Source organism: Silurus meridionalis, chromosome 27 (assembly GCF_014805685.1).
Source record: "Silurus meridionalis isolate SWU-2019-XX chromosome 27, ASM1480568v1, whole genome shotgun sequence".
In the NCBI taxonomy this organism is placed as follows: Eukaryota; Metazoa; Chordata; class Actinopteri; order Siluriformes; family Siluridae; genus Silurus; species Silurus meridionalis.
Window position 1 is genome coordinate 14,904,358 of NC_060910.1, and position 22,166 is coordinate 14,926,523.

General features: G+C 38.0%; 1 protein-coding gene across 2 annotated transcripts in view; it reads left to right on the top strand.

The window, feature by feature from the left end:
- Positions 1 to 22,166, top strand: part of ank1a (ankyrin 1, erythrocytic a) — a 49,267-nt gene that overhangs the window by 19,936 nt on the left and 7,165 nt on the right. The window contains exons 30-41 of one of the 2 annotated variants that reach the window (XM_046842093.1): positions 1,298 to 1,394; positions 6,451 to 6,679; positions 7,756 to 7,884; positions 8,027 to 8,146; positions 8,263 to 8,347; positions 8,484 to 8,558; positions 8,825 to 8,956; positions 9,419 to 9,556; positions 14,473 to 15,103; positions 15,367 to 15,706; positions 19,913 to 19,996; positions 21,083 to 21,223. In XM_046842093.1, coding sequence (XP_046698049.1) covers positions 1,298 to 1,394; positions 6,451 to 6,679; positions 7,756 to 7,884; positions 8,027 to 8,146; positions 8,263 to 8,347; positions 8,484 to 8,558; positions 8,825 to 8,956; positions 9,419 to 9,556; positions 14,473 to 15,103; positions 15,367 to 15,706; positions 19,913 to 19,996; positions 21,083 to 21,223 — 2,201 coding nt within the window. Of the gene's footprint in view, positions 1 to 1,297; positions 1,395 to 6,450; positions 6,680 to 7,755; positions 7,885 to 8,026; positions 8,147 to 8,262; positions 8,348 to 8,483; positions 8,559 to 8,824; positions 8,957 to 9,418; positions 9,557 to 14,472; positions 15,104 to 15,366; positions 15,707 to 17,244; positions 17,721 to 19,912; positions 19,997 to 21,082; positions 21,224 to 22,166 lie in introns of those variants that run through there. The other variant, XM_046842092.1, reaches the window with a different exon arrangement.

Consider the following 22,166-nt stretch of genomic DNA (forward strand, 5'->3'; position numbering starts at 1 on the left):
AAACAGTGAAAGAATGTAAAATAATGACAGTAAAATCCTGTAAATTATGAAACATAAAATTACTGTTTATTTTGTTTGTAAATATAAATCAACGTAATACTTTTTTGCATTATTGCTTTGTAAAATTTCCCTGCATTTATTTACTAGTTTAGTCCACTTGACAGTGTAAATGAAAACAAATGAGTGAATTCAGACACTGATGAACGCCTGCTGTTAAAAAGCAGAATCACTGAATAAAGAACAAGAAACAAAACTACATACAGTTACAGCCTTAGATGAAATCAACTGAATTAAAACAGGATGATTAAACAACCCCAAAAACAGAATACCAGCTTCACTTATTATAGTTTGACTTTATTTCTGTAAAGATTTCCACGACATTCTTTGAGACTTAACAGGGGTTTATATTTATTTAAAATGTTTCATTTGAAAATGTTCACCATTTTTGAGATCAGTGTCTGCTGTAGTTGGGCTCTTGATCCTCGACTCTTTAACAGCAGGTTTTTTTTTTTTTTTTACCATACATTTGACATTATTTATTTTACAGTGCACTTTATCCAGTGGTTGCCATGGATTGTACCCCAGGAACCTTAATTGTGAGGCAGGATGGCAATAGCTGTGTTTCATATTTATACACTTTCATTAAAATGTAATTCAGTCAATATAAATATGGCCTAGGAAAACTGTAATACAGAATCTCACAAAAGTGAGTACACCCCTCACATTTCAGCAACTATTTTAGTATATCTTCTCAAGGGCCTTTTGTCAAGCAGACAAAAACATGAGCATGATGAATAGGACATGTGACTTTGCATGGTTATACGACGTACAGCTGTTAACACTTTTGTAGCCAGTTATTTCGATAATAATGGCTGTATGTTGAGTTATTTTTAGAGGACAGTAAATCTGTACTGCTATACAAGCTGCACATTGACTACTTTAAAATATATCCAAGTTTGATTTCTATAGTATTGTCCCTTAAGAAGATACACTTAAATGGTTGCTGAAATGTAAGGGGTGTACTCACTTTTGTGAGATTCTGTAAATATACTCACTCGTAAAAGCACTCCTCAGCGATACTCAAATTTAGATTGAAATTGTCTAGACCTGTCCTTATGCTACGTCCCAATGATCTTGTGTGTGTGTGTGTGTGTATAACTGCATGATAAATGCAATGGTATATCCTATACTGTTTGTTAGTGCATGTATAGTATAGATATTTTTAAGATTGGCCTGTTGGTCTGTTTCAATTTGTAAATTTTTTTTCAGTTAACATCAGCTATTCTACATTTCTTAGGTGGCACTGACCCAGCACAGTGGGAGGATATCACTGGCACAACCAAGCTAATATATGCTAATGAATGTGCCAATTTCACCACCAATGTCTCTGCACGGTAAGATAACAATGGGCACGTTCTTGGAAGATGTTTTTACACAGAGACAGATAAGACCAGGATATAAACAGAAACACAAACATTTAAGGCTTAACATTGTGAGTCCTCTTAGTTTTTGTCAGTATCATCATGTCACACTGAAATCCATAAAGGTGAAAGATTCTGAAAGTTCCTGAGATAGAGATCAGCTTGCTGCTTGTTTACTGGTGGTTCCCACTTAAAATTTGTGCAGACAAGGCCATAAACACACACTGCATCTGAACCACTTATCAATCACTCATCTGACATGGCTGGCTGATAACCAATGATGCACTGCAATGTGACAAATGAAACAAGGCATTCTGCCCACATTCTGAGATTTTACAGCTGCCCCCTGGTGGTTTGGCACTAACTGTGCAGATCCTAGAATTGTTCCTTGTATTTTTCTTTAGATTAGATTAGATTAGATTAGATTAGATTAGATTAGATTAGATTAGATTAGATTAGATTCAACTTTATTGTCATTACATATATACAAGTACAAGGCAACAAAATGCAGTTTGGGTCTAACCAGAGTGCAATAACAGCATACTGTCTATAGATAGTCTATATCAGGTTACTGGTTTTAGAATAGTGACTACAGACAATACCAGATTCTTACTTGGATGTTCAGTAACTGGATCAAATATGTGTGAGTAACACAACATTTATCAGTCATTATCTTCAGGAAATTTCTGCAGCCTGATATGCAGTGAGACGATCTAAGAAAAGGACCAAATCACCATTGCCAATTAAGTGTTATTAGCTTCATAAAGAGATTTGTGACAAAGTCAACTAAATGTTGATACCCTGGCCATTGTAGTGTGTGACTGGTTGTAGTCACATCAAGTTAACTGCTAATTATTATGCCAAATCTAAGAAGTCAGATCATAGCAAAGTTGGATAATCACTGTGTGTATGTATGTCCATATTTGTGTAAGTGAATTGAAACCATAGATCAGAGTCAATGTGACTAACCATTTCCACATTTTTTTTATTTTATCAACCCCACAACTGGCCCAAAAGATGTGTATTTTGTCTGAGTGAAAGGTCCCTTAAAGCCAGTGTCTACAATTCCCCCCAGGTCTGCCTGCTGTCAAGGATTTCCTAGTTGACAATCAACTTGGGACAGCTTACTGTGTTCATTTTAGATCTTGGGCACTTCTCTTTGCCAACACCCTGATGCTTACTTCAAAGACTACCATCTAAGCACAATGGGATTTTTGTACATGATGATAAATATAGAGTGTTTTGAAAAATCAAGGAGGGCGTGCATGTGGAAACTGAAGTTCCTGATAATGATTAGTTTTTGTGAACTCCCAGAGCATAGCTTGATTTCAGCTGCTTGCATTTGGCAATAATACATTCCCACATTCACAGGTGATAGAACACAAACCAAATAGGAGACAGTGGTAAGATGAAACTGACACTTTTCTACCATCACACCCATTTTGTTTTCCACCAACCAGTTCAGAGTAGTCTTCAAGTGATTTAAATGCTGGAAGCCTACACTAACATACTGTCCAAACTAACATCCCTGAATGACATGTGTTTTGTGTTTACTGTTTACTGCAAGACCATTGACATGAATATTGACAGAACACCTGTGGAGCCTTTCTTTCTGGAGACAAAACTCTTGCATCATTACCAGAGAAGACATTTATTTAACATTGGATTCATTTTAAAAAATATATTATTATTATTATTATTATTATTATTATTATTATTATTATTATTATTATTATTATTATTATTATTTTATCCAAACAGATCTTTGGTAGGACTTACCAAAACGATTATTTTAGTTTGAGGTCCTGCAATGCATGCATAACCCAATATCGGACTCTCTCTATCAATTTCATGCATTCTTAAGTACCAGTTGAAGACCATTAGAGGATCTGGGTACTAATGATGATTGTATCTTTTTTGTTCCAACTGCCAGAGGTGTAACGTGAAAATCATACATGAGTAAAAGGATAGATACCATGCTGCAAAAATTACTCCATTACAAGTTAAAAGTCACCAATTCCAATATGACCTAAGTTAAAGTCTTAAGAGTATCTGTTTTGAACAGTACTTAAGTATTTGACTTATATTGAACGTAGGCTCAAAGATGCACTAGTCCTCGAGACCAAGGTACATGTTAGTGAAAAGCAAAAAACGGTTGATTTTTAAAGTTTTATTTTCTAAAATACAAAACAAATTGTACACCTCAACACTGCATTAAACGAGATCAACACAACAACCTTTTCAACATGCCAGAATGAAACCGGCTAAAACATGCAGGTCATAAAAGGTATCTTCAATTAATAAATACAATTACAATATCATGTCACAAAGTAGAAAAACCATTTGTATTGAATGGACAAATAAAATCAATGTAAATACGACCTTTTCTGCAGAAGAAATAAGTCACGGCAGCTGTCATTTGTATTAGTCATTGTCAATAAAAAAATAATGTATGTTTAGTGTAATAATAAAAAGTACATATATTGAATCATAAATGTAGTTGAGTAAAAGTTGCTTAAATCTTTGATACTCAGTATAACTACAAAGTAGCCAAAAAGTTACTTAAGTACAGTAACAAAGTAAATTTACTTATATTCTTTAAACCACTGCTGTTTGAAGCCAAAGGCCATGGTATGCAAAATAAACTGTGTACAAGACTATACAGGGAGTGCAGAATTATTAGGCAAGTTGTATTTTTGAGGATTAATTTTATTTGAGGATTTAATTTGAACAACAACCATGTTCTCAATGAACACAAAAAACTCATTAATATCAAAGCTGAATATTTTTGGAAGTAGTTTTTAGTTTGAGCTATTTTAGGGGGATATCTGTGTGTGCAGGTGACTATTACTGTGCATAATTATTAGGCAACAACAAAAACAAATTCATACCCATTTCAATTATTTATTTTTACCAGTGAAACCAATATAACATCTCAACATTCACAAATATACATGTCTGACATTCAAAAACCAAACAAAAACAAATCAGTGACCAATATAGCCACCTTTCTTTGCAAGGACACTCAAAAGCCTGCCATCCATGGATTCTGTCAGTGTTTTGATCTGTTCACCATCAACATTGCGTGCAGCAGCAACCACAGCCTCCCAGACACTGTTCAGAGAGGTGTACTGTTTTCCCTCCTTGTAAATCGCACATTTGATGATGGACCACAGGTTCTCAATGGGGTTCAGATCAGGTGAACAAGGAGGCCATATCATTAGATTTTCTTCTTTTATACCCTTTCTTGCCAGCCACGCTGTGGAGTACTTGGGCGTGTGTGATGGAGCATTGTCCTGCATGAAAATCATGTTTTCTTGAAGGATGCAGACTTCTTCCTGTACCACTGCTTGAAGAAGGTGTCTTCCAGAAACTGGCAGTAGGACTGGGAGTTCAGCTTGACTCCATCCTCAACCCGAAAAGGCCCCACAAGCTCATCTTTGATGATACCAGCCCAAACCAGTACTCCACCTCCACCTTGCTGGCGTCTGAGTCGGACTGGAGCTCTCTGCCCTTTACCAATCCAGCCACGGGCCCATCCATCTGGCCCATCAAGACTCACTCTCATTTCATCAGTCCATAAAACCTTAGAAAAATCAGTCTTGAGATATTTCTTGGCCCAGTCTTGACGTTTCAGCTTGTGTGTCTTGTTCAGTGGTGGTCGACTTTCTGCCTTTCTTACCTTGGCCATGTCTCTGAGTATTGCACACCTTGTGCTTTTGGGCACTCCAGTGATGTTGCAGCTCTGAAATATGGCCAAACTGGTGGCAAGTGGCATCTTGGCAGCTGCACGCTTGACTTTTCTCAGTTCACGGGCAGTTATTTTGCGCCTTGGTTTTTCCACACGCTTCTTGCGACCCTGTCAACTATTTTGAATGAAACGCTTGATTGTTCGATGATCACGCTTCAGAAGCTTGGCTATTTTAAGACTGCTGCATCCCTCTGCAATATATCAAACTATTTTTGACTTTTCTGAGCCTGTCAAGTCCTTCTTTTGACCCATTTTGCCAAAGGAAAGGAAGTTGCCTAATAATTATGCACACCTGATATAGGGTGTTGATGTCATTAGACCACACCCCTTCTCATTACAGAGATGCACATCACCTAATATGCTTAATTGGTAGTAGGCTTTCCAGCCTATACAGCTTGGAGTAAGACAACATGCATAACGAGGATGATGTGGTCAAAATACTCATTTGCCTAATAATTCTGCACTCCCTGTATGTTATCTAAGATATTAAAACCAGAGAAATCCAGAAATGATAAAGGGTCAACATGAACAGAGCTGATGTTACTGATAATAAATTAGTAATGGTTGACAGTAAGGAAGTAAAAGTAATTACTGTACTTTAGTAGCTTTTCCGTGTATCTGAACTTTACTGAAGTATTTCCATTTGGGGAGACTTTTACTTTAACTTCACTACATTTCAATGTCAAATTTTTAGTCAACTCCATTTTGCAAATTAGTCATTCCTTATATAAAGACAAGCCACCAATCAGGGTAGAACTCTTTACAGCAATACATGATGGAAGAAACTCTTGGACTTGCCACAATACCCGTGGCCTTATTTCCATGATTTTTCTGAAGTCATTAAAAAAAAGGTTATGGGCTCATTATTATTTAAAAAGATATCAATCAGAGTCTGATTAAATAATATCATTCCTTTAATAGGGTGGTGTGCTAAAAGTAACATTAGAGTCTTTTCACATAAACTGAGTTGATAAAGCAGAGAGTTTTGTGACAAAAATGACAGCCATAATAAATCGTAGTACTTTGGATACTTAAGTACATTTGAAGGCAAATACTTTTGGATTTTTGCGCAAGTGAAAGTTTAGAGCGAGCACTTTCGCCGAGTGTATCAATTTGACTCAAGTTCATGGGGTGTGTACTTTGTCCACCACAGGTTAAAATTATTCTATGGAAATCCATATACCTCTGGAAACCAGAGTGTTGGTTGTATTTTTTGCAAACACTTTCTATCCAACAAATTCCTTTGCTCTTTTTGCTTTCTTTTCTTGTTTCCCTCAGTTTTTGGCTAGCAGACTGTCCACGGACTGCAGAAGCAGTTACCTTTGCAAACCTGCTGTACCGTGAGCTGTCAGCAGTGCCATACATGGCGAAATTTGTGGTGTTCGCGAAGATGAATGAAGCTCGCGAAGGTCGATTGCGCTGCTACTGCATGACTGATGACAAGATGGACAAGACCCTAGAGCAGCATGAGAACTTCACTGAAGTGGCCCGCAGCAGAGACATAGAGGTTAAAAGTTTTACAGTATGTTAATTAGAAAGCTGGAGCTAAAATAGAGATTCATGTTAATAAAGTGATAGCTCCTGCAGAGAAACTCACAAGCTAACAATAAATACAATATTAACACTACTGTAGAATTGATATAAAAATCAGTAGGAGTAAGACACAGTACATGTTTGTGAATGGGAGGGAGGGCAGTGGAGTGGTGCGGTTGCAGGGAGAAGAGGTGGAGAAGGTGGAGGAGTTCAGGTACCTGGGGACAACAGTGCAAAGTAATGGAGAGTATGTTAGAGAAGTGAAGAAAAGAGTGCAGGCAGGGTGGAGTGGGTGGAGAAGAGTGACAGGAGTGATTTGTGATAGAAGAGTATCTGTGAGTGAAAGGAAAGTTTATAGGACTGTGGTGAGACCTGAGATGTTGTATGGTTTGGAGACAGTGGCATTGAGTAAAAGACAGGAGGTTGAGCTGGAGGTAGCAGAGCTGAAGATGTTCATATTTTCATTGGGAGTGACGACGATGGGTAGTATTAGAAATAAGTTTATTAGAGAGACAGGTCATGTAGAATGTTTGAACAAAGTGAGATGCCCGATTGAGATGGTTTGGACATGTGCAGAGGAGGAACATGGGGTACACAAGTAGAAGAATGCTGAGGATGGAGCCGCCAGGAAGGAGGAAAAGAGGAAGGCCAAGGAGGAGGTTTATGAATGTGGTGAAGGAAGACATGCAGGTAATTGGTTTGTAAGAGGCAGCTGTAGAGGACAGAGTAGTATGGAGACGGATGATCCGCTGTGGTGACCCCTAATGGGAGCAGCCGAAAGATGAAGACTGTAGAATTGATACCTTGAACTGCTAAGCTAAACTTAAAGACTGTACTGTGCTTATTCCAGATCTTAGAGACCTACGTATGCAAGTATATAACTATTAATGTCAAGATTCAAGACACTGTATTAGTTGTGGTCACGAGACTGATTTACATGAATGATCTGGGTTGCTTTTAAAGTGGCAGTTGAGAATATTTGGGACCTGTGTGACTCGCTTGAAAACCATTATTTAATGCTACTCTGTAATACTGTGCCATTGCTCACAGGTAATGGAGGGCATGCCATTACACTTGGAGTGCTCAGGGAACTTGATTCCCATAAGGAAAGCTACTCAACAGCCTCGTTGTTTCAGCTTCCAAGCTTTTAGAGACAACAGACTTCCGGTCTCTGTGAAGGTACTTTTGCTTAAAGGCAGCTACACAATTACATGTCACTTGTATCTAAATAATTGTTCTTTCAGACTTCATATGTACTTCTCCTGGGATTTAAATGCCTTTTAAAGGCCTTATTTCACAAAATCTTCTTTTTTTCTTGCAGATAAGAGACAGTAGTAAGGAACCCTCTGGCTTTTTGTCCTTCCTACGCAAGTCTACCAAGTATGAGGACAGTCAGCAAGTACTCTGTAACCTCAATATTACCATGCCGCCATGTATAAAGGTAATCAAAAACATCTACTCAAATGTTTATACGCATTTATTTTTCAAATGTTTATAGTGACTTATGCAAATGTATGACCATTCACTACAGTACTGATTAATATGTATTAATATTAGATTGGAGGGGGTGAGGACAGAAGGAGGACACTTACCCCTTTGGCTCTTAGAGAGAAATATAGTGCTCTCAATGAGCCAACTATAGGTAAGGACAGGCCTGAATATAGCTATTCTGCATGGCTATCTTAAACGTTCCATACTACTTTTGCTTGATCAGTAAGATTTGAGCTCTAGCATTAGACTGCAGAAGGTCTGAGTCAATGATGGTCTGATTTCTGCAGCATCAATGAGCTCCATCGAAAGGACAGAGTTAAAGATGGCATTAATAGCTGAGCAGCTGGGACTGAGCTGGGCTGGTGAGTGAGTGACTGATTGACTGATTGTTGTATTGGTGAAAGAATCATATTTTTTAATGATTATTAAGGTATTACATTTCATCATTATTTATATACATCTATTAAGGCATTGCATTTATTAAATTTCAAGGACTTTTTAATTAATTCATTTTAAGTTATTTCAAAATATAATAATAAGATGCTTTAAAATAAATTAAGATAATAGTTCTTAAGAGTATGACATGAATCATTATTGCTATATAATATCATTTCTAATCCCCATGCAGAGTTGGCCCGAGAGCTCCAATTTAATGTGGATGAAATTAATAGGATTCGTGTGGAGAACCCCAATTCACTCTTGGAACAGAGTTCCACACTGCTCAATTTGTGGATTAGCCGTGAAGGCAAGAGGGCCAAAAGTAAGTTCTCCATCAGCTGTAAAAAGTAGGATTAAAACCTGAAGTCCTTTTTGACTTCCAAATGATTTGGAAATAATAGCAGCTGTTACAGTGATCAAGGTTTGATCAACATATTGCTAATTCCTTCTGTAGTTCATAGGGTAATCTCTTATTTGTATATCTAGAAGACAAAGACCAATATTTTAAGTATATTAGCTTAAAAAAGCATAAATAAATGAATTAATAAATGGCTGAATGAATGAAATTAGTGCTAAACTATCTTTCTGATAAACATACTCACCACTGTCTGGCCCATGACATATTTGCCAACCACATTGCAATTTCAGCATAGAACTCAATAATAACAATAATATCAATAATATTGAATAGCACTTTTAAATTTTATTAGAATAATATTTTAGATCACATAAATCTAAAAGAAAGATTTTAAATCTTCTCTCCTGGTTCTCTGCCATGCTGCAGTGGAGAGCCTGTTCATGGCACTAAAGAGCATTGACCGAATGGACATTGTAAACATGCTGGAAGGTCAACAGTGTAACCAGGAACAAGAAAGGCGCAGACACAACGACCGAGACCACCTTTCTCTTGGCATATCAAATGGTAAGAGATCCTTTAGTGCCTTGACCCTCCATAATTCCCTTTCCCTTACCCCATGTGAGTCCTTTTACCCCGAAACCAGGCTTCTCCTCACCTCCAGCTAACAGCCGTAGCCATTCCCTGTGTAATCGCTTATCCTGGATAATGTAGCTGAGAACATTTACATCATCAATTCTGCTGTCACCAGAACCAGGACATCCCTACAAACCTGCTTACATCTTTCTTTATATGTTTGATATCAAATTTCATGGCATTATTTCACCCAGCTAACAGCTGTTTATGTGTTCTTTCAAATTAATAAACACGTAATAACTTTGCTCATAATAACTTTCATTTACAAGGAGTTTTGACTGTCCCATGAACATTCTTTGCTATGTCCATACTTTACCAGTAAACAGAAATAGCATATTCATTATGAACAACAGTTATACATTCTATTGTGGTGCATTCAGAACTGCATAAAACCGACTGTGATGATTTGGCCTGCCTCATGTTTGTGTGGTCATTATTATAGCATGACCATGATGGAAAATGCAGAAGTGAAGGAAGTAGACAAACAAGATCTCAAATCTGTGCTGAGTTGCGGTGTTGTGACAACTGGTTTAAGATCAAACATCAGTTAGGCCACTTAATGCTTCTAATGCATAATACAATATATAAAGTATGGTGAAAAGCAAAAATATAATATTGCATAAGTGTCATATCTGTTACCCAGTTTGTAAACACCATTGAATAGCTTTTGAGTGCATGTACATACAGAATAATGTCCTTGTCTTGTCAATGTAGTAGCTCTTTACATATCAAAACTCTGAGCTACTTCTGTTTATTTCGTCCTGTGCGATAACCTGCCCTTTTAAGAAAAAATGGCAAACCAAGTTATTCGATTCCAAAAATCTCAATATATATATATATATATATATATATATATATATATATATATATATATATATATATATATATGAGAAAACTCATATAAGTAACATATAAATCATTGTGCTAAATAAATCACCTTGAATGACCCTGAATTTGTTTTTTAAAGATTAAGAACATACAGTCTGGCACACCAGTTAAAGGCATACCGCAAGTCCAAACAATGTGTCATCCCTCTTCCCTTTGACCCCTCTCTTTGTGATCACTGGACATATCATCTGCAGCCTAGCCTCTTCCTCCTCCACCTCCTCCTCCTGCTCTGACCTTTGACCTCATACAGACATCATGTTGACCTCTGGCCCCCACCTCTTTATCCTTAGGCCTGCATTTTTGCCTATTCCTTTTTCACACAAACACGCCACCAATCTTACTTTTTTTTTTTTTTTTTTTGTCTCTGATTAAAATTCCCTTCTCATTAGCTGTACACTCAGTGTCCACTGCAGGAGGGAGGTGTTTCTGACCCTGTCACCTTCTGTGTCTGTCTCCTGTTCCCTCTCTCTGTCATCTTCTGCTGTCCTCTATCTTTCTCCTTTCCTGTTCTGTTAATTTTCACCTACACACCCCCTGCTCTCCACTCTTCTTTCCTTGATGCCTGAATGCATGCACTTGAGGGCCATTGCTGTTTTGACTTTATAACTGCTTGTGCATGTAGAGGTTGAATGCAGATCGATGAAGTTTTTTTATTGTTTTTAAAGGGTTTTGCCTGGGGACTTAATAACACATTTAGCCTCCTCATACTTTAACATAAAAGCCTATATGTCCACATGTATACAGGTTATGTAAACACTCAATAAAAGCCTGCAGATGAGTGACATTAAAGGAAAAACATGAATATTTCAATGCATAAACAAAATAAGTACAGATGCTTAAAGGCATATTTAATACAATTCATCAATGTAAAGCCATGCTTTGTGATACATGCCTCTAAAAGCCTATTTGACTGTGAGTTTGACTGTGGATCAACATTAAAAAGGCATTCATTATTACAAAGCTGTTTAACTGGCCATGTTTCAGAAGAAACACTGACTGACTACAGTGATTTATTTTACGTTGAGACCTATGAAAGAGACGTCAGTAAATAGAGCTGGACATATTGCACATTTAGTGAGCATTGCACATCGACTTGTGTAATAACATATTTAAGAAAAAAAAAAATCGGGAGACCGGGAATGTAAATGCAGAACATAATCATCAGACTGTCAATAAAACAACTTAGACATTTCCTAGTGGTTTTTCCTTTCATTCTCCACCCGTCTGATATAGATTTTGAATGGATTAGTGCTGTGTGTACTCTATGGAGACTGGTACACAAGCATTGCCAAGAGTGTTGTATCCTCATCAAAACCACTCTGTATGTTCCTAATAATTCTAAATTAACATAGGAATGCCCTTCAAATAATGTGCACGGTGGCATGCTGAATGTTTTGCATGTAGAGATGAGCTGAGTTCGCTCAGCACGACATGCAGTATAGAGACTAAAAGCCTTTTTTCCACTTCTCCTGCATTAAGAAGAGAAAACAAAATGGTGTTGTGGTTTTATTTAATGCTTTTCGGTTCCTGTACTGTAACATTCTTTGTTTCTTGTCTGTCCTTTTTCTGTGACCTGTGCATTACCAAAGCCTTAATTATGTCCTTTTGTGTTCCATGCTAGTAATAAATATCTGTTATTTTGTACTCATGGCAACTCCATTAGCAGTTTGTTTTGGTTCGATATGCAAAGTGTCCGTGTGTGTATGTGCTCAGCAGTCAAACCTGTGTTTGTGGTTCAGTGGCTGTGTTTAACTATTTATTTATGTCGCTTTGTGTTTGTGTGTTTATCTGTCCGTGTGTATATGTCTGTTTATGCACAAGAAGCCCAAATGTCCACTGCAGTCCTACATATGACGTTACGCCACATTATTACATCTTATTTGTATGTTGTCCATTCTATGTTCTTAGTTAGAAGAACTAACGTTACCTTTCCTCAGCTGCATATGTTACATGAATCTTGTCGGTATATAAACGAAAACATTCTGCTATGTTAAAATCATTATTTGATATACCATTTAGAGGATTGGCAGACACTGATCAGATGCAGCAGTATCTCTGGAGTGAGAATGTTGCCAGCTGGTGTTACTAATATCCCCTGCACACTCAGCATATTCCTAACTACCAACTGCATTACACTCATGTTCTGTTTCTGATACTAAGAGACGAAAATACAGTAGTCCACCACTGAGCAATCCCTCATATACCTCCACTACCAACACACACACACACACACACACACACACACACACACACACACACAAAAAACACATTTACTACAAATAAACATACCAAAAGGAATAAAACTAAGCAGTGTGGACTTACAGTCCTCTGAACTTCCATCCAACACATATTTCATTTGAACAATCTACTTATATCCTTAATGACCATCTTCTTCTTTATTTTAAATGCCTAATCATACTGCCTTTTTGTTATTATTAGAAATATTACCATTTAGGTAATCAGTGTAATAGAATTGACATTTATAGTGTTTGGCAGACACCCTTATCAAAAGCAATGTACTACTGAGCATTTGAAGGTTAAGGACCTTATTCAAGGGCCCAGCATTGGTAGCTTGGTGATGCTGAGATTTGAGCTTGTGACCTTCTGAGCCAATGCCTTAACCATCGCGCTACCACCTCTTCTTTAAAAAAATGAATAGAAAGCATTTGTACTTTGGAGAAATCTGTAAAAAAAAATACTTTGAACTATTGAGTATACCAAAATACAAAAAAGTATGCAGATTAATTGTGCCTAGGCCTTTTTTTGGTTCTTGTTACATTTTTTTTCACAAAATAATACAAAATAAATGCAACTTTGCTTAGACATTGAGGTCATGTGAGAAAGCATATTCTTTCACTGAATTCGCATTCCAGGGCCATGTGGTAAACGAAACCTTGTGTTGTGTATTGGACAAAGTTTTATCAGCACAAGGCTGTAAAACAGGTCAGGGGTTACAGACTGGTCAAACAGTTCAATTGCTTTTTTAGTGTTCTCACATTCGGTCACCCAATATACAAAATGTCCTCTGTACTTGTATAATTATTTTAGAATGTGGATCTTTGAATTGTAAAAAACTTTTAAAGAGTTTTATTCCAGTAAAAATGTATTCAATGCTTTATTAGATGCTTAGTAGTAAGACTTTGTTAGATGCTTTTTATCTACATTAGTGCAGTTCGTTCATTTTATGTCATATGTATTCCAAAATCATATCCATGTAATTCATATTGCCTCTTGTATGTTTTATCAAATGTGTAATGAATATGACTTTAATGGTAAAGTATATTAGATCGTTATGTCAGTTTAGATTTTCCATTTTTGTTCTTTTTTTTTTTGTTTGTTGATGGTGACGGCCATGTTTTTCAGTCATTAGTTGTTCTGTTTCTGTTTGGTTACCAAAAAAAGATTATTTCACTCAAATTGGCATTTGGACAGTTTTAACATATTGTGGGGGGAAACCAGACAGGTAAACCTGAGTATATGATTGCTTGCATGCATGCTCTGCAGCTTGACATTAATTAGAAATTATATGACTTGAAGAATAAGTGCATGACAGCATTATGCACGTGTGTCTATAAGCAGGTGGTGTGTCCCAGGTCTGTAGGGGTGTCTTTGCTTCCTGGTTGCTAACAAACAAGATTTAACCTTCTGCCCTTTTCTCTGGTGGCAGTAACCTGTAAAGTGTCAGACAGCGGAACAGCCTCAGTATTATTAGATAACAACTTGTGTATTGAATGCTGTTCTCCCGCTGCCTGTACTCTTGCTGTTGGCTGGAATGGCTTGCAAGAACTTTCCCATCCCATCTTTCCCTCCCACAACTTCAGGTTATCCTTACCTTTTCCCCTCTTGTGACCCTTCCTACCCCACCCTTCCCTGGTTCAGAGCACACCCCTCCTAGGGCCCTATGGAGGGGATAGGGTGGGGAGGCGCATGTCAGTGTGCCTCTCTTTTTGTCACTCCAGGTTATGGACTGGTGGTTCAGGACGTGTTGGTCTCACCAGCCTCATTGCAGCACAGCCTGGCCTCACCAACGGGGCTCGAGCCCTACTGGCAGGAAGTGTCTAGCATGGAGGGTGCTCCCATAGCCACCACTGAAGAAGATACACTCATGGAGATGTCCGAGGTGCAGGTGTGGCCATCAGGCAAAAGCCCATGTCTGGTGGCCGTGGAGGACTCCTCACTTGAGTGTAGCAACGCTGAAGACTCAGAGGGTCTGTCCTATGGGAGTATGGGCAGACCAGGCAGTGCCACACCATGTACAGGGCGTGGTCCCATTGGGCTAAGTGGGTCCATTGAGCTGCTGGAGGACCAGTCGATTGGGGCAGACTCAGAACCCAGTGCCACCTCTCCTGGAACAGGGGTCAACATCAATGGGCTGGATGGAGGTCGAGGGTTGGAGTCGGATGAGAAGGCAGTGGAGGTTGCGGTCGGTGCAGGCAGCAAAGTTTCAGAAGGAGACACTGGAGGTTTGGGAGTAAAAGATGACACAGGCTTAGTGGAAGGCTTGTCTGTCATTGCAGGACAGCAGAGGGTTTACGCTCGAATGTGTGAGTCTCCTGGGCTTAGCCGATTGGCTGATCGCAACGGTGACAGGTGAGTTGCCACTGGTATAAATTTTATAATAATTTTTTTTATTTTATTTTTTTTACTTTCTGTCAATATTTAAAAGTCTTACATTTTGGGACACTTCCAAAATGAAATTATTGCCCTGCTTTGCAAATGAGAAAAATAAAACAAAACAAAAACTTTTAATAATGGCTAAAACAACTTTAAACTTTAAACTCAAGTGTATTGACATTTGCCCAAACAAACATATGTTGCCATTGCTTTTGTTAATAGTTTATTTTTCTTCTTAGATCAAGTGGTGGTTCTTTCCTGTCCTACCTCCAAGAGCAGACTGGCCCTGGATGGCATCCCATCCCAGATCCCACACAGAACTGGGCAGGAACCTCACAACCAGCCAATTTCAGACAAACCAAGGAGTCAATGATGTCATCAGTAAGGGCAACAGTGGATGGAGATTTGAGCCAGTCACACTTGTCCCAGGAAGCTTTACTCCAACCAGTGCGAGACATGGGGCACTCTGAGATCCTGCGTGGGCATTTTTGGGGAACCCAACCATTTGAGAAGGGCCTAGGCTTCCCACACAGAGTTCCTGATCTGCGAGGATGGGAAGATATGCGCCTCCGAGGACAAGTAAGAGCTTTGTTGGGAAGCAAACACTGACATAAAATAATAGGGTTTGGGGAGTTACCAGATTAAAAAATAATGCAGCCATAAAGTCATCTGTCAGTTCACTTGCACTTCTTTGGTTTAGTTAAATCGGAAAGTCTTTCCAAGGGACAGAGTATATTATACTGGCACACATTACCTGATGTAAGTGACTGAACTTTAATGGTAGGCAGAGCATTTAGCACATGGCTACATGTTTTGAATTGTCAGGAATGATGATTTTGTTCGGTACTGATGTGAAGTTGAGGTGTAACACTTGGAATGCTGTGTAAGAGGTACTTGAATCTGCAATCTGTGCAATGATGCTGTTCCCACCTGGGCATGTTTAACATGCAAAGTGGGAGAAAACATCCCTTTCTTTTCTTATTTAGTTGCTCTGCCAGAGCATGTAAAGCTCATAAAAAGCTCATACAGCCTCAGATGGCTATTCTGTACTGATCTAATGTAGTGAACGTAAAACATTCATGTGCCATGTTGACTTTAAAAAAATTTACAGCAAAGTGGACAATATTGACTAGCATTGCGGACACTAATATATAACGTTAGCAATAAGCTAGCCAGATAGCATTAATGATAATATTGATGACTTGTGTTTTGTGTAATGTTTTAGATTTACCAAGATATCATGTCTGCAGTGGTCCAGGAAGAGGAGCAAAGGTCATTATTTAGCCATTTAGCCATGATTAGCCAGTTTGACTACTAACTTGGATTGAATAGGTTCAATCGAAACCTTATATACTTAAAATTGCTATACAGGATGTAACAAGAGCCTGATGATGTCAGTAGAAACAAACTCTGTCTCCATTTGAATAATGAGTCCACATTCAAAATAATGAGTCTAATATTTCACAAAACAAAAACATGAACTCTCTCTCTCTCTCTCTCTCTCTCTCTCTCTCTCTCTCTTTCACACACACACCCACACACACACACACACACACACACACAATCACAGACATCCCAAGAAGGACAGGAGCTGTTGGTGCCAGATATAGCATCTGTCATTTTGCCCTCTCTCACCCTCACTATGGCCACTGCTGCTACATTTGCTGTTGGGGGAGGGATTATATAAGATATATTTAGATTTTAATAAATAGAATGGACAATAAGGTCATTAAATATAGTTGCATCCAGTTGAGAGGATAAATGTTCTATTACCAAAATTCCTCATGAGGTTAACGCTACACATAGTCGGAACAAAGCCGGAAAAAGCTCACCTCTCTTGTCATAACTGGCTTTGTTTCAACCATGTCAGAAGGTTGAATTTGATGTTTGATATTAGAGACAGTCCAGAGAGTACAATTAATATCTACAGTACATGTTATTTCTGCTTCTGTCCTAAAGATACTAACAGTCTTACTGAGCCATTCAGAGGTGGTATTAAAAAGCTTCTTGACTTCTCTAAAAGTGTTGCTGTAGATCACATGTGCAACTGGAGACAGGGGGTTTGGGGGGTGGGGGGTTTTAAGAGAGAGAGAGAGAGAGAGAGAGAGAGAGAGAGAGAGAGAGAGAGTGAGTTTGTTCTTTTTTGGGTAGACACTTCCCACCACCCAGCTGAGGGAGCTCAGAGGAAAAGAGGGACGTTAGACCACCAGGAGCGAGAGAGGGAATGGACTCTGACAAATGACCCTCACAGCCCTTCAGATAAGAACAGTAATGAGGAAACGGAAAAGTTAACAAACCCGTGGCATCTCTGGGGTTGGAAGCAGTGTGAATTGAGCAGTTACCCTTGTATGTGGCTGTGATTGTGCGAGACGTGATGTGGACTTTGATTACCGAGCTGCTCTTCAGCTTTGTGGTGCTGGCTTTCTTGGTGCTCAGCTGCCAGAGCGTGTTGCACATTGCGAGTGGCACCGTGAGATCAGTGCTCACTTACATTCACAAGCAGCTCGATCGTGAGTTGGGGGAGGATGAGAGCATGCCAGACCAAGAGGAGAACGTCACCACTCGAGTGGTGCGCCGCAGAGTTATTCTGAAGGTATATCAGAATGTGTGAAAGGGGAGTGGCGGAGGTGGGAGATCGTTAGTATGAAGTAAAGCTTATTGCTTATTCTAAAAAAAATGCATGAAGTCAGAGCTAGCAGGAAATCTAATACAGTACTATAATATTTCTAGCTGCTAGTGATGTTGGGATGATTTTTTTTAGAAAAACAGACTAAGGAACATATAAGGAGATATTAGTTGGACAGGAATGCAGAAATGGAGTTGGACTGTACTGCATCACTCTTACTAGGTCACTACACTACACAGGTAGTTGAAACAATGTTATAGGAAACTGTTACCCAGAGTGAAGCAGACCAATAAAAGAATTGAGGTTTGAAAAAGTGTTAACTCAAACCCCAGTCTCTTCAGGGGTGTTGTGTTGGGTGTCTTATTGAGACTTTATTCAATTACAAATTAGAAATAATTTTAGTCTTCACCTACCATCGCTTTAGAGTCAAATGCAGCGTGTCGCTCATGTGTGATGTTGCTTTTTTGATGCTTTGTGTCTATTGTTTTTTCACTCCTCAGTAAAAAATAAACAAAAAAAATCCACTGAAATAACAAAATAATAAACTTAACACAGATTAGCATAGGGTCTAATATAATAAATTGAATATTAGATATTATTTAATCTTAGATAGCTACGTGAAATCCGACCTGAATGGCATTTCTACACTCTAGCAAAATAATATACAAATGTACAGTGTTTCTCAACCAGAGGCCTACATATTTCTTGCCATAATAGCAGAGGGAGATAGGATTGTTTCTTAAATTATATAAATAATGTATGTGGTATTGTATATCCTGAGTGCTATTTTAAAAAATGTATTTTAAAATACATTTTTAATCATCAATTTTAGTGCCTGAGACGGCTCAGATTTACTGTTTGTTAACCTTTATGCATAGTCGTAATTCTATTGAACTGCTCCAAATGTTATTTAGCTTACTTATTCTGAAATGCTCAGGATGCCTGTTTGCTGTAATATTCTGTTCAATGAAACAAGCATTCAGAGATAATATAATTATTGGGGAAGTAAATATGAAAATGAATTAAAAGTGTCCATATTTTATTGAATTTCATGTTTAACATTCTGGAGTGAGTGTGTATGGCGTATTCATGCAATATGACTATATGTCAATTTTCTAAAATAAAATAAAAAGTCAATGTCAATAGTACATCAAATATATTATATACAGTACATTTTACACATAACATACATTATAATCATATACTGTTGGTCCATATGTGGGATGGCGATGATGATCTATGCCCAACATGTTAGGGGTGTGTTGATCAGCAGAGGGTTCTAGTAGTAATCTAGTAAACTAACTGGATTAATTTCATTAATTAATAAACAATATGGAATGCAGGAGCCCCCAAAGCAGATTCAAATTAAAGCTGTGTAAGAAGTAAAGATTGAATGTGTTGCTTTTTTTTACCCATTTGGCATCGGTTTTAATTACAAAACAATCTGAGATGCTATTGCAGGTTGTGGATGCTGATTAGAAAGATCAGTGAGGGACTCTGGAGGGATTTCTTTTTTCTTTTCTATTAACAGTGAGTTCTTAACTGCTCATTTAGATTCTTATTTTATTATTAGGTTAGAATGATAGTGATGTAGTATTAATGTCTGTTAAAATAACGCCTAGTTATGTCAGTTAGTAAGAGAGTGATGTAGTCATGATTCAGTTGTGGGAAAGGTGAGGGTCTCCTACCTTAGACACTTAATACAGTGTGCAGTGTTTTAGTAGTACACATCAAAAATGCATTATAATGTGTGTTTCACCTGCCATGTTTTCTTTCACTGTAAATGTTTCTCATTCTGGATTAATCCAATAACTGGAGACATGACGTGAATACACCTCAGTGGCTTTATCAAGGAAGCACTATTTGCAGTTACAAATGACAAAAGAAAAAATATGTACACTGTGTTTCTCTATAATGTGAAATTTTTGACATCTAATGGCTTTTGCATGTTCAGTATATTATACTCATCTTAAAAATGACACAAACCATCAGCTGAGCTATCTTAAGCAAGACAGCACTGCATTTGGCTGGTACACTTGCTTTGGAAACCGAGGCATTCAGTAGCTTTTCTTTTTTTTCTGATCTTCCTCCCGAGGCTGTTTTTTTTTCTATTACTTTTGGATTTTCTCACTGCTTATATGCTGTCATATATTACATAGGGTGATGAAGCTGTGGATCTTCCTGGAGAGCAAGTGAGTGAGGAGCAGTTTACAGATGAGCATGGCAACATCGTCACCAAAAAGGTCAGCTTTCCCATCCTACTGCCCGTTGCTTGCAGCAAAGTCACTTCAACATTCATTAACTCAAATGAAAGGATCGTCTTTGAACAGCTCTGACAAAATGATTATTGCAGTAATAATTGTTTTGTTCACTGTTAATCTGTTCTGTTAATCAGTGACTGAGTGACAATTTCAAATGTGTCTCCACAGCTGCTATAATTACTCATCCAATGCCTGGTCCACACTAAAATATTTATAAAGGCTTCAAATCTAAGTGGTCCCAATTACCATGACGGATTTTTGAACCTGGGGAATGAACCTGGGCAAAACCCCACATTAAAAAATTCACCCACTATTCTCAGAAGGTCCAGTCACTGATCCTGATTAAGTCCAGCAGAATTTCTCATGCAAGCAACAAACAACAAATACACCCAGCAGTTCAGTGTAGCTGTTTTATTTTTGTTTTTGTTTCATGCACGGTCTATTGTGTTTTTACATCAGATTTTCTGCATTCCTTCACACTACAGAAACTACACTGAACATATAAGTTTAATATTTGTTATTTTAGATCTACTGTAAAATTGTGACTTCAGGTTCAGTTTTTCTCTAGTGTGGCACAGGCATTTATCAGCCCTGCAATGTAGAACTGGCACTGATGCGCCTTTTGCCACGTTTCAAACATTTTGCTGTATCATTTTCATTTCTCTTTGCAACTGTTTGTCCAATCAAATATTGCAAAGATCAAGAATGCCAAAGATGACATGCTAAGAGCACCATGGCAAACCCGTTTTCACTTCCATAGTTCAGATCTAATAAGAATGAAAGAGCAAGACAGAAGGGTGTGACTATAAAGAGTGGCAGTACGGTCAAGGCATTGAAGAAATGATTCTTTTTAAATGATTTGAAAGTAAGTGAGAAAGGGAACAAGAGGTTCCTGTTTAGAGTCCTCACATCCTCTTGAACGCAACAAAACGCTGTTTTAGATTATGCCCATTTCCATTTGTACCTTTATTTTATGTAAAACTTTTAAGTTTTTGTCATTTCATCTATTTCTCTTGTTTGCTCCCTTTGTTTCCACTTCGATTCCATGACTCTCATCGGGTGGCGTAGGTCGTGAGGAAGGTGGTTCGGAGAGGAAAAGGTGAGGGTGAGGGTCAGGAGTTCATTATAGATGGGCAGCAGGAAGATGATGAGTTGGATGCTGATGCAGAGCAGTTCATGGGCTACGCCATCCTTGGCCGGGAAAGCAAGGTGGGCTCCTGAGCAAACCTGGATCTAGCTTCCAGTTATGGACAAACCTTAGCTGCCTTGAGTGGTAATAGCTAATAGCTGGGCATGTTGGAAAAGCACAGCAATATTTAGTCTTTATTTGCTTTGAAATTTGATTTGCTTCAAATAGAAAATAGTTAATAGGTCAGTTTTTAGAAAAGAACATCCAAGTAAAAATGTGTTTTATTTATTACAAAGGGGCTTTGTGTTATAAGACATACAAGCATAACGATTACAAAGATCATATACACTCAGCGTCCACTTTAGTAGAAACACCTGCACACCTGCACATCTACTTGCAATTTTCTAGTTAGCCAATCATGCATGTATGCACTGAGGAGATTCAAATAAACTTTCACTAACTAGCAGTTCTGCAGGCAATAACATCTTACTGATGAGAGAGAAGAGAATAACTAGCCTCTTTTGAGCTGACAGGAAGGCTAAGGTACCTCAGATAAACACTCTTTATAACCATGAGCAGAAAAGCATTTGAGAATGTACATGTCTCTTGACCTGTATCTGTGTGAAATTAATCTGTGTGGCTGCTGTGTGATTGGTTGATTAGATTAGAGACCAAATGTGCAGGTGTTCCTGAGTTCCTACTAAAATTGACAGTAAATTTAAGATAGAATAAAAAGCTGATATGAAATAAATATTTTGCCTGTTCTGTTTGACTGTGTGGTTTTTATTTGGTTTCACAAATTAAAGCTAATTTGAAGAAAACCTGTCTTTCCTAATTAGCTAATTTATTAATGCTGCCTGGAATAATCAAAAGCCCTGAGAAACTTTATTTCCAGTGAGGTACTTATGCTTGTTTTTACAAATATTTAGTTTGTAGATTTAAATGAAAGAAAAAAGACCAAACAGAGTTATGTAATAATATTGAAATCCCTCATTAACACACACAATATTTCACTTTTACCAA